At 41.3% G+C, this 12,983-nt stretch overlaps 2 protein-coding genes across 3 annotated transcripts in view; one reads left to right on the forward strand and one right to left on the reverse strand.

Annotated features, from left to right (window-relative positions):
- The window catches only part of APLF (aprataxin and PNKP like factor), an 80,848-nt gene that overhangs the window by 4,180 nt on the left and 63,685 nt on the right, over positions 1-12,983 (forward strand). The window lies entirely within an intron of this gene.
- LOC118717769 lies at positions 9,232-11,867 on the reverse strand. Of its 2 annotated transcripts, none has more exons than XM_045580841.1 (4): positions 11,736-11,867; positions 10,890-11,192; positions 10,066-10,368; positions 9,232-9,495 (listed from the first exon to the last, which is right to left on the reverse strand). In XM_045580841.1, exons 1-4 carry the CDS (start codon positions 11,862-11,864, stop codon positions 9,298-9,300), a joined length of 933 nt encoding a protein of 310 aa, XP_045436797.1. In that variant the 5' UTR covers positions 11,865-11,867; the 3' UTR covers positions 9,232-9,297. The 2 variants fall into 2 exon arrangements, with proteins under 2 accessions (XP_045436797.1, XP_045436798.1); XM_045580842.1 differs by having other exon boundaries at positions 9,251-9,297; positions 10,171-10,461.

Genomic DNA, 12,983 nt, shown 5'->3' on the forward strand with positions numbered 1-12,983 from the left:
CCAGGGAAATAGGACAGCACCAGATATCTATCTAGTGAGATTCCCTGAAGTAATTGAATCGACTGCTTTAATTAAAAAGAGGAGGTCCCCAGTTGGTGGAGGAGTCATGGACATTAGCGTGGACTCTTCAAGTGGCGTCAGTTTACCACTTGTAAGAATGCTGTAAGTGTCCCAGAAAGTTTCTACAAAGTAACTGCTCCTCATTCTGGCAACTCTGTACTGTTCCTGCATGTTGCGGAATCTCACTTGCTCTCTTGGAATGCTAGTCCTACCTTGTCCAACAAGGTTTATTCCTAGGGTGTGCCGTGCCAAGCATTCCTAGCTGCTAGCTTTTGCTCCCTTTCTTAATTATTGAGCCCAATACATGTCTGACACATGGTCTGGTTTTTCCTGTTCTGTGTCTCAACCTTTCACTCTTCCAGTCCTCAAAAAAGAGTCTATTTGTAACTTAGGGTGAAAAGGATATAGAGTTTGGAAGTGCATTTTAACAAAGAAGCAGTGCTACCCATTGTTAAAGCTTAAGGAGCAACATTCATGTATTAACATTCTTCCTATTTTGTTGACTAATATTTTAGTAAACTCAGAAAATAGTTGATGAATATATACTAGAGTCAGATGGGAGGGATAAAAGAGAAACAAGTCTTTACTCTCAAGAAACTTAAAGTTTAATAGGTATGAGAGACATAGACGCAAGTAACTAAATGAGTCACAACCTCAAGTGGGACTGAGGTAGGCAGGCAACTTGAGTGAGTGAACTGGAAGTAAGACTTCTTCAGTACGTATGTCAGTGATTATGAAGTGTTAGAATAGGTAGAATTTTGGTCGGTGGAAAGTGGGTAGTAGGGAGGGAAGGTCCCTTTCAGACTAAAATAATGTATGATTTCAGCCTCTAAGGTTTGAAAGTGTAGGCATATTGGATAATTGGATAAATGCTGACTAAATTGTGGGATAATCATTACAACAATGATCGCATTAAATTTTTACAGACATTTCTTTTATAGCATTTATTCATTTTCTTTCTCTTTTTTTTAAAGGCTTTGTTTTGTGAAGCAGTTTTAGGCAGAATTGAGTTGAAAGTACAGAGTCCCATCTACCTCTGCTCCCCCTCAGCCCTACTTCTCAGCCTCCCCCCCATCAACATCCTGTACCACAGTGGAATGTTCTATGAACTTATATTGTCATGTCATTATTGCCCAAAGGCCATAGTTTACAGTAGGGTTCAGTCTTTATGTACATTCTACGTGTAAAGACATGTATCCACCATTGTAGTACCACCCAGAATAGCTTTTCTGTCTGGAAAATCCTCTGAACTCTGTCTATTCATCCTTCCTTTCCCTCCCAGCCCCTGGCAACTACTGAACTTTTCACTGTCTCTATAGTCCTACCTTTTGCAGAATATCATATCATTGGAACCATGCAGTATGCATATGTAGACTTTTCAGATTGGCTTCTTTACTTAGTAACTATGTACTGAAGGTTCCATAGCTTTTAATGGCTTTTTAATGATGAGTCATATTCCACTGTCTGGATGTTGTACAGTTTATCTATTTACCTACTGAAGGACATCTTGGTTACATCCAAGTTTGACAGTTATGACTAAGGCTGTTTTAAACATCTATGCACTGGACTGTATGGTAAGAATGTATTTAGTTTTGTAAGAAGCTGCCAACTGTCTTCCAAAGTAGCTGTTCTGTTTTGCATTTTACCAGCAATGAATGAGAGTTCCCATCCCAAATCTTCATCAGAGTTTGCTACTGTCAGTGTTTTGGCTTTGAGCCTTCTAGTAGGTGTGTAGTGAATTACTTTTCTTATGTATATCAAAATTATCACTTGCCACTTTTTTCATATGTCTTCATACTTCTGTATGAGCTTCTTTCTCTGGTAACTTGATTCTGTAGGTGGTATTTTTTAAAAAGCTTTGAAGATGATTCTATTATGAAACCAGAGTTCAACACCACTTCTAGACACACTATGAGGGATGCTTGGCACAGAATAGGTCTTTAAAAAAGGTCTGCTGAACTGAACTAAATAAGTAACAATTAATAAACTTTAATTTACCAAAGTCTCAAATGAGGATTTATTTTTATTTTTTAATTTAATAAATCTTTATTGTTCAGATTATTATAATTGTTTCTCATTTCCCCCCAGAGTTCCCCTCCACCCGATTCCCTCTGCCCTTACCTTACCTCTCCCCACCACTGTCCTCATCCATAGGTTTGCAATTTTCGTTCAGCTTCTTCCCGTACCCCACACATCCCTTTCCCCCTAAGATTTATCAATCCACTCCCATTCTGTGCCCCTGATTATATTATATTCACCAGTTTATTTTGTTTCTCAGATTTTTAATTCACTTGATTTTTAGATTCACTTGTTGATAGATATGTATTTGTTGTTCATAATTTTTATCTTTACTTTTTCCTTCTTCTTTGTCTTCTTAAAGAATACCTTTCAGCATTTCATATAATACTGTTTTGTTGGTGATGAACTCCTTTAGCTTTTTCTTGTCTGTGAAGCTCTTTATCTAACCTTCATTTATGAATGATAACTTCACTGTGTAGAGTAATCTTGGTTGTAGATTCTTGCTATTCATCACTTTGAATATTTCTTGTAACTCCAGTCTGGCCTGCATAGTTTCTGTTGAGAAATCAGGTGACAATCGTATGGGTTCTCCCTTATAGGTAATTAACTGTTTTTCTCTTGCTGCTTTTAATAATCTTTGTCTTTTGCTCTTGGCATTTTAATTATGATGTGTCTTGGTGTGTTCCTTTTTGGATTCCTTTTGTTTGGGATTCTGTGTGCTTCTTAGACTTGTAAGTCTATTTCTTTCACCAGGTTGGGGAAGTTTTCAATCATTATTTCTTCAAATAGGTTTTCAGTATCTTGCTCTCTCTTCTTCTAGCACCTTCTTAATTCTGATGTTGGTACGCTTGAAGGTGTCCCAGAGGCTTCTTACACTATCTTCAACTTTTTGGATTCTTTTTTCTTTTCTCGTTGAGTATTTTTTGCTTCTTTGTATTTAAAATCTTTGGTTTGATTTTTGCATTCCTCTAGTCTGCTGTTGGGTTTCTGTATAATTTTTATTTCAATCGGTGTATGTTTAATTTCTAGTTGGTCCTTTTTCATACCCTTGAGGGTCTTGCTAAATTTATCGGCCTTTTCTAGGAAATTCGTGAAAAAAAATTATAACTGTGGTTTTGAATTCTAATATATCCAGTCATTTATTTTCCTCCATTTCTTTCATTTGGGATGTTACTTTGTCTCCCCATTTTCGCTGCTTTCCTGAGTTGGTAGGGTAGCTTTGTATGCTAGCTTTTCTATATGGCCCAGTGGATCAGCCTCCTCAGTCGCCTGAGGGGAACACTCTTGGAGCACCCCTTTGTGATCTGTGTGTACAGCCTTGTTGTAGTTAAGTCTTGATTGCTGGTATTACTGGGAAGATTTGACCTCCAGGCCCATTGGCTCTGAGGATCAGCTGTGTCTATGCTGGAAGACCTGTGCTGGACATAGCTTTATAGGACCAGACTTGGGAAATTGCAAAAGCTTCTGTGCTCAGATTGGATGGGGCAGAGTCTTAGGGCTGAGCAGACAGTCTTGGCTTCCCATCAGCCCTGCCCTTGTGCTCACACCTCCAAACCTCTGTCTTCTGTGCTCCCCTGAGTTTCAACTTAACAGTCCAGATTCCCCCAGGCTAGCCCAGAACTGGGGTTCAGTGCAACCAGAGCTGGGGTTCAGTGCAGTCAGGAGCTTCCGACTCCCTTCCACTAGGGAGAGCTAGCAGCAACCTCAGCAGTCAATCTTGTGAGCCATCAAATGAATGCTAAACCAGCTCTGGTGGCTATGTCCTGCCATTCTCTGGCTGTGCTGTGGGACTATTGGCTGGGGAGGCTAGCCATGCCCCCAGTACATGTAGTATACCAAGGACTCCCAGAAAGCCGGAAGTTGGAAATAGGAGCTGAGGAGGCCTGGCAGCGCTGCATCCACCATGGAGCTGGATGGGGAGCAGCTGTTGGTGCAACTGGCTCTGGAGTTGGAGGGCCTGCACTTCCAGCCTGTCACCCACGAGTTCCCTAGAGCCTGTAGCATGCCAGCTGGACTGGGAGGGCCTGGGGAGACCTTTCCCTTCTGAAGCTGTTCTTCCCAGGGTGGTGTTGTCAGGCTCCCTTTTTCCCCCATTTACTTTTATTATTATTTTTTTTATTGGAAAGCAGGCTCTGGGCTTGCAGTTCCTGGGATCTCTGGGCCATAGCATGTACCTTCAGGCCTCACTACGCCCCCTCTCCCTCCTCCTGCATTGAGCATCAGGCCTCTAGTGGTCAGTGTGCATCATCGTCATTGGTCGACCAGTCATTCTGGTCGTTCTGCCATAATGGTTGCTGGGCTTTTATTATATAGGTTAGCATTAATATGAAGCATACCATATATCTTGTGAGTTTTACAATGTATTTCAATACTTGTCTATTAACTTAGTAAATTATTTTTATTATATCCTAGAGGCTCAGTGCACAAAATTTGTGCACAAGTGTGTATCTCCCTCAGCCCAGCCTGCACTCTCCCCAATCTGAGATCCTTCTCACAATCCAGAACTGCTGGTTCCCATCTGGTCATCTGCCTGCCTGCCTGACTGCCCCTAATTGCTTCTGCCTGCTAGCCTGACCACCCTCTAACCCAGGGGTCTTCAAACTACGGCCCGCGGGCCACATGCGGCCCGCAGAGGAGTCTGATCTGGCCCGCCAGGTTTTTTGGGCAGTGAGCGCAGCCGAGGTGTTACAGTAGAAATTAGTACTGTAGTTCATATAGTCCGGCCCTCCAGCTCTCTGAGGGACCGTGATCTGGCCCCCACTTTAAAAAGTTTGAGGACCCCTGCAACCATTCCCCTGCCAGCCTAATTGATGCATAACTGCTCCCCTGCCAAACCAATTGCCCCTAACTTCCCTCTCCTTCTGGTCTGGTCACCCCTAATTGTCCTTCCCTGCTGGCCTGGTCACCCCTAACTGCCCTCCTTTACCAGCCTGGTTTCCGCCAACTGCCCTCCCCTGCAGGACTGGTTGCCCCTAACTATCCTTCCCTGCAAGCCTAGTTGCCCCTAACTGTCCTCCCCTGCAGGCCAGGTCACCCCTAACTGACCATGGGATTCTGGGTAGAATTAAATAATACTAAAATATTTTAATATTTTTTATGGAATACCTACTATGTTCCAGGCTTTGGAAACACAAAAATAAATAAATGGTCTCTGCCATAAAGAAGCTCACAGTTTAAAGGGGGAGACAGACAGATAAACAGACAAATTTAATGTACTGTTGCAGCTTTGAGAATGGCATGCACAAAGATCTATGGGGAACCTTCAGAGGGCCACTTAATCCAGAATGGTCATAGAAGTTAGGGATGGTTTCCAGATCAAGATGGTAAGTCTTACAAAAGAGGTTGCCAAGAAAAGAATGAATGATGGGTGATAGGAAGAACATTCCTAAAGAGGAGGTTGCCAAACAGTCTTAGAGATTGGACTGCCTGATCTTTAAGGCCCCTTCAAACTCTAAGATTATAAGAGACAAGCAATCATTACCTGGTTGATCCAATGAAAAGAATTTGTAGAGAATGAGGGATCTTTCTCATATTTGCCTATTTGTTAAACACTGGTTTTCTGGATTCTTATTTTTCATGCTATAGAGCACAGTGTAGGAAGAAAACCCCATTCTAACTAAAATGTTTTGTAAACACCTTCTACGATGGTGCTGGCCACAGATTCAGCATGAACAACATGTAGTGCATACTTTATCATCTATGTTTAAGAAAAAAAAAGTGAAATTAAATGTTACTGGAAAGCTATAAACTTTAACAAAGTCTGGTATTTAGGATTCTTTGAAACAGTATTTTTCTTTTAAATGTGGAGAAAACAAAAAGGAGTTGTCCTTTGTTTTGGTTATCCTATATAATAAAGACAGAATATAGAAATTGAACCCAACTCCACAACAAAGATGATGGCGCCCATAGCCAATAAGGTGGGAATATGCAAATTGATGGAAGGCGGCTCTGGCTAGGGCGAAGGCAGAAAGGTGGCTCTGGCTGGAGTGAAGGGGAAGGAAGGCCCATTCTTGCACGAATCTTTGTGCATGGGGCCTCTAGTCCATGAATAAAACATTAGATGGGTTATAAGACTGTTATTTGCTAGGAAAAATAGTATGGCAGTTCTGATGGTAGTTAAGTGTTCTAAAAATTTTCCATAACTTTTAAGTCCCTGAGAGCAATTCAAGGTCTTCAGGCAACTAATGGGAACCTTAATCTCACAAGTTTTAGCCCATTGGTCAGATTAATTTGAAACTAAGCCACAAGTTTAGCACATTTTAAAAATGGTTTCAGTGTTTGACCATTTAATCTGATTTCACTGAAATGAAAAATTTAAAGTCATTGAAATATAAATTCATTTTATATTAATCCCAATTGACCTCCTCCAACTCACTCCTGCACCCCACCCCAGGCCTTTTGTCTGTGTCCATGGGTTATGCATATATGCACACAAGGTCTTTGAGTGATTACCTCCCACTCATCCACCCTCCCTCACCTTCCCTCTGAGATTCTGCACTCCGTTCCACACTTCCATGTCACTGGATCCACTCTGTTCATTAGTTTATTTTGTTACTTAGACTCCACATATGAGTGAGATCATGTGATACTTGGCTTTCTCTGACTTATTTCACATAGCATGATACTCCCTAGGTCCCTCCATGCTGTCTCAAAGGGTAAGAGATTCCTTTTTTATTGCAGCATAGTATTCCATGGTATAAATGTACCATAGCTTTTTTACCCACTTATCTACTGATGGGCACTTGGGCTGGTTCCAGATCTTAGCTATTGTAAATTGTGCTGCTATAAACACAATTTTAAATATATTTCTATTGATTTCAGAGGGAAGGGAGAGAGAAAGAAAATATCAATGATGAGAATCATTGATCAGCTGCCACCTGCACCTCCACCCCGCCACTGAGGATAAAGCCTGAAACCCAAGCATGTGCCCTTGACTGGAATCAAACCCAAGATCCAAGGGGTGCATACATGTGGTGAGTCAGCATGGCCATGGCATACTCAGCCCTGGGGCACCTTATGTGCACACCAGCTCAGCCAGGATCTGTGACCCTGAGAGGGAACAGTAAAGGATTGAGAAAAGACAAACAAGAGAATGAAAGCTGGGTCTGGGTGGGATGCTGCTTCTCTGATGGAGAGACAGTGGTATGGACTACAAGCCATGTCTTTATTTTATAGCCAGATGCTGTGAGGCAAAGTAGGGGCTTGGTCAAGATGTTTACAACATTCTCATGGGTTTCAGTTCTACTCAATTACATGCATCTGAACTCTATCAAGCCCACATCACTCAGGCATGTGGGATCATAGGTTCAAGCTTACAACTATAGCTGTTGGCTATAATTGTGCTGGGAGGGCTCTGCCCTCCAAGCTGGGACTTGCATGTGGCCATGAGAGGTCTGTGCCCTCTCATTAGTCCGAGGCTTGAACCTGAACAAACCCTGTAGCTGTTCTCCATACAAACATTCTTTCTGATTGGTATTTTGGTGTTCTTAGGATATATTCATAGATGTAGGATCATTGGGTCAAATGGAAATTCCATATTTAATTAAAAAAATATATATTTTATTGAATTTTTACAGAGAAAAAGGGATAGAGAGCTAGAGAGCTAGAAACATTGATGAGAGAGAATCATTGACCAGCTGCATCCTGTACACCCCCTACCGTTGCGGGATGTGCCCGCAGCCAAGGTACATGTCCTTGACTGGAATCGAATCCGGGACCTTTCAGTCCCCAGGCCGACGTTCTATCCACTGAGCCAAACCTGTTTCGGCCATATTTAATTTTTTTTGAGGAAACTCCATAGTGTTTTTATTCTCGGTCTCTTAATGGGCCTCAGAAACTCCACACGTTGAGGCAAGGTGTTTTCCAAAATGGTGGATCTACTCTCTTCCCCACTCACCCCTCCAGGCAAGATTCCTGGATTTTGATTGTTTGCGAGAGAAAGATGTCAGGCCCCAACCCTGGATTTTGCTCAAACAGCTCCAGTTCACTCTGCCCTCCTCTGCTGGAGAACAAGGTAAGTGGCTACACATGAAATTTTGTGAGTTGGCCCTTTAAGAGGGTGCAGACAGCAACCCTGCTGCTTGTCACAACCAGATGTTATGTGGACCCCTTTCTCATTTCTGGCGCTCTCTGCTGGGGGGCCCAGCTTGGTGATTAGACCCCAGAGTTCTCAGTGGAAACCCCACAGATGAAGTATCTCTTCAGCTGGTGTCTGTGGGAGCCCTTCCTACCAGTATCTATGCAGTCTCCACTTTATGTCCTTGGTTATCCAAGTATAATAGTCTTCAGTTGATTATTCAAGTTGTTCTTTTATTTTAGTTACTAGAGGCTCGGTACACGAAATTCATACATGGGATGGGTGGTGTCTCTCAGCCCAGCCTGCAGACTCTCCAATCTGGGACCTCTCCAAGGATGTTTGACTGCCCATTTAGGCCAGATCCTACTGGGATAGGGCCTAAACGGGCAGTCGGACATCACTCTCAAAATCCAGCATTGCTGGCTCCCAGCTGCTCACCTGCCTCTAACTGCTTCTGTCTGCCAGCCTGATCAACCCCTAATTTCTCTCCCCTGTAGGCACAGTTGCCCCCAACTTCCCTCCTCTGCCAGCCTGGTCACCCCTAACTTCCCTCCCCTGCAGGCTTGATTGCCCCAAACTGCCCTCCCTTGAAGGACTGGTCCCTCCAACTGCCCTTCCCTGCTGGCCATCTTGTGATGGCCATCTTGTGTTCACATGGGGTCAGTCATCTTGTGTGTTGGAGTGATGGTCAATTTGCATATTATTTTTTTACTAGATAGGAGGATCAGATAGGATAGAGGCCTGGTGCACAGGTGGGAGCTGGCTGGTTTGCCCTGAAGGATGTCCCAGACCAGGGTGGGGGTTCCCTTGGGGCATGGGGTGGCCTGGGTAAGGGGCCTGTGGTGGCTTGCAGGCTGGACACATTCCCTGGAGACCCAAGTGGAGGCCCAGGGATCTGGGATTTATCTATCTTCTATAATTGAAACTTTGTAGCCTTAAGTGGAGGCCAATGCTGGCCAGGGAAGACTGAAAGCTTGGCTTCCTCCATTGTTGGCGAAACCCAAGCCTCCTGCTTTCTCTGTTAATCTGCATACTCTGTCCTGATTGGCTAGTAGGTGTTGCTTGTGGATGTAACAGATGCACGTTCAATTTGCATATAACTCTTTTATTCGATAGGATCATTCCAGTTTGGTCTTGGGAGTTTAGTATCCACTTTCTCTGCTGTCATTTTTAATCTTTGATCCATTCAGTTCTGCTTCTAGAATTTTCCCCCAGGTTTCTGCATCCATTGGACACATGGTTGTTTCTGATAGGAGAGTAGGCAAATCTATGTTGCTGAATCTGCCACTTAGCCATCCGTGTTTTACTTGACTCTTCTTGTCATTCCTCAGATGTATGTCCTGAAAGAGGTAAACAAGCATCATCACAGAAGGTAGTACATTGTTGCCTGGTGAGTTGAGTTTGTTTGAAACCAGAGAAGCTGATTGACAGGATTGAAAAGAAGAAGATTAAGTTTTTACATTGATATATACATGTACTACTAAATGTGTGTGTGTGTGTGTGTGTGTGTGTGTGTGTAGATGTACATGTATACGTTTATATATATATATATATATATGTATATATATATATATATATATATATATATACACACACACACACACAGTGTGAACCATAGAGTTTGCTGTGTTTTGGATAATGTGAAGTTAAAAGAAGTAGTCACTTTCCTTCTGGTTAACAGAGGAAAATGCCTAAATTTAAGACTGGAAAAATGTTAAAGGATGAATGGGAGACAGTGTGGTTTGCAGGAAAAGAATCATAATTCAACTGTAAGTACAAAAGTCAACACACTCTGTATGTCTGTACGTCATTGTCTATATGAAATCCTACCTCATCCAAGCAGAAAGAGTTTGGTTCAAATCTGCCACCATATTGCTAATAACACTGCAGACCACAAATATTACACTTACCTTCCAGGAATAACCGTTTTTTTGGCCATCATCTACTTCTCTTTTGCAGACAGCCTGTATAGCCTCACAATGAGGTTTCCGTAAGGAGTGATTGTTTCTTATTATGTAGCATCCACTTTCTCTGCTGTCATTTTTAATCTCTGATCCATTCAGTTCTGCTTCTAGAATTTCCCCCCAGGTTTCTGCATCCATTTGGCACATGGTTGTTTTTGATAGGAGAGTAGGCAAATCTATGTTGCTGAATCTGCCACTTAGCCATCCGTGTTTTACTTGACTCTTCTTGTAATTCCTCAGTAGTATGTCCTGAAAGAGGTAAACCAGCATCATCACAGAAGATAGTAGGTTGCTGCCTGGTAAGATGAGTTTGTTTGAAACCAGAGAAGCTGATTGACAGGATTGAAAAGAAGATTAAGTTTTTACGTTGATATATGCATATACTACTAAATGTGTGTGTGTATAGATATACATGTATATGTACATATACATACATACATACATACATAGACACACACGTGTGTGTGTGTGTGTACCATAGAGTTTGCTGGGGATTTTGGATAATACAAAGTTAAAAGAAGTAGTCACTTTCCTTCTGGTTAACAGAGGAAAATGCCTAAATTTAAGATTGGAAAAATGTTAAAGGATGGGTGGGAGACAGTGTGGTTTGCAGGAAAAGAATCATAATTCAACTTTAAGTTCAAAAGTCAACACACTTTGTATGTCATTGTCTATATGAAATCCTACCTCACCCAAGCAGAAAGCAGAGTTTGGTTCAAATCTGCCACCATATTGCTAATAACACTGCAGACCACAACAATTACACTTACCCTCCAGGAATAACCGCTTTTTCGATCATCATCTATTTCTCTTTTTCGGACAGCCTGTATAGCCTCACAATGAGGTTTCTGTAAGGAGTCATTGTTTCTTATTGTGTAGCATCCACTTTCTCTGCTGTCATTTTTAATCTCTGATCCATTCAGTTCTGCTTCTAGAATTTTCCCCCAGGTTTCTGCATCCATTGGACACATGGTTGTTTCTGATAGGAGAGTAGGCAAATCTATGTTGCTGAATCTGCCACTTAGCCATCCATGTATTACTTGACTCTTCTTGTAATTCCTCAGTAGTATGTCCTGAAAGAGGTAAACCAGCATCATCACAGAAGATAGTAGGTTGCTGCCTGGTAAGATGAGTTTGTTTGAAACCAGAGAAGCTGATTGACAGGGTTGAAAAGAAGATTAAGTTTTTACGTTGATATATGCATATACTACTAAATGTGTGTGTGTATAGATATACATGTATATGTACATATACATATACATACACACATACACACACACGTGTATGTGTGTGTGTGTGTGTGTGTGTGTGTGTACCATAGAGTTTGCTGTGTTTTGGATAATGTGAAGTTAAAAGAAGTAGTCACTTTCCTTCTGGTTAACAGAGGAAAATGCCTAAATTTAAGATTGGAAAAATGTTAAAGTATGGATGGGAGACAGTGTGGTTTGCAGGAAAAAAATCATAATTCAACTGTAAGTACAAAAGTCAACACACTCTGTATGTCTGTACGTCATTGTCTATATGAAATCTTACCTCATCCAAGCAGAAAGTAGAGTTTGGTTCAAATCTACCACCATATTGCTAATAACACTGCAGACCACAAAAATTACACTTACCTTCCAGGAATAACCATTTTTTTGGTCATCATCTACTTCTCTTTTGCAGACATCTTGTATAGCCAAGCAATGAGGTTTCCATAAGAAGTCATTGTTTCTTATTGTGTCAAACCAGCTCACACATGTCATTGAAGCCCTGCACAAACTCTGAATTTCCAGATGATGGAAAATGCATTCAATCATTTCTGGAGGCATCCATTCAACCAAGTTATCTTCATTCATTTTTTTTTCCTTCTCAGTATCCACAGAGTTCAGGTCTATATTGGAAACTCTTGAATTATGGTTCCTCTTGGAGTTATTCTGCAAAATAGCTTGCTGTTTTAGTTAATACTCCGCATAAGTAATCTAAAAGTCAAAGTTTAAAGTTAGTATCTTCAGATTAGACTATGGGTCCCACTGTGAGCCAGGTAAATTTTTGGGCATGATTTTAAAAAATTTAACTTTCTTGACTTGAGCTTTTCAATCTGTAAAATGGGGCCAACAATGCTCCTCATGTGTATGTTCTTGCTAAGATTAACAGGGAAAATGTGTGAATCATCTGCCCTCACTTTTCTAATTTTTTTAATTTTATTGATTATGGTATCACATACTCAGCTGCCCCCTCCTCTCCAGCTCCTCCTCTCCGCACATGCTCACTGTGTCTCTGTACCTTAGGCTTTTACAGCTCCTCCGATTTTCCCTCTGGTTTTCTCTTTCCTTCTAGTTGTAGAATTTCCAGTCAGTCAACTTTCTTGTAGTTCTAGATAATGTCCATTTTATATTTTAGTTGTATTTTTGAAATTGTTGTGCGAGGCTGCAGTTAGGCGTTTACCTATGCCACCATCTTTGTTTCTACTCCTAGCCTCACTTCTGAATTGCACATTGGAGATACTGGACAAATGTTACTTCTCTTCTTCTTGTTAATATTGTTAGTAAATGGGTTTCTTAGTAAACATTTGTCTTCCTACTTGCTCCCAAAGAACATTGTCTTAGAAAAAAGAAGCAATTCTTTACAGATTATGATTTATCGAGTTTAGTAGAAATGTCTGTTGTGAGAACACATTCCAACTATTTATTGACAGTACCTTTAAAAATATGTGGGCTTTAATTCTGTTAAGTTCCTGAATATTAATTGTCTGTAGAAACTGATGCCTTGTCATTAAGGTCTTCACCTACAATTTGCAACTTAATCATAAACCTGATATATATTTTTAGTTTATATAAGAATTATTTAGCAACTTGTATCTAACGGGTAGGTGCTCACATTGG

The sequence above is a fragment of the Pipistrellus kuhlii genome, unplaced genomic scaffold (assembly GCF_014108245.1).
Source record: "Pipistrellus kuhlii isolate mPipKuh1 unplaced genomic scaffold, mPipKuh1.p scaffold_m20_p_13, whole genome shotgun sequence".
Classification (NCBI taxonomy): Eukaryota; Metazoa; Chordata; class Mammalia; order Chiroptera; family Vespertilionidae; genus Pipistrellus; species Pipistrellus kuhlii.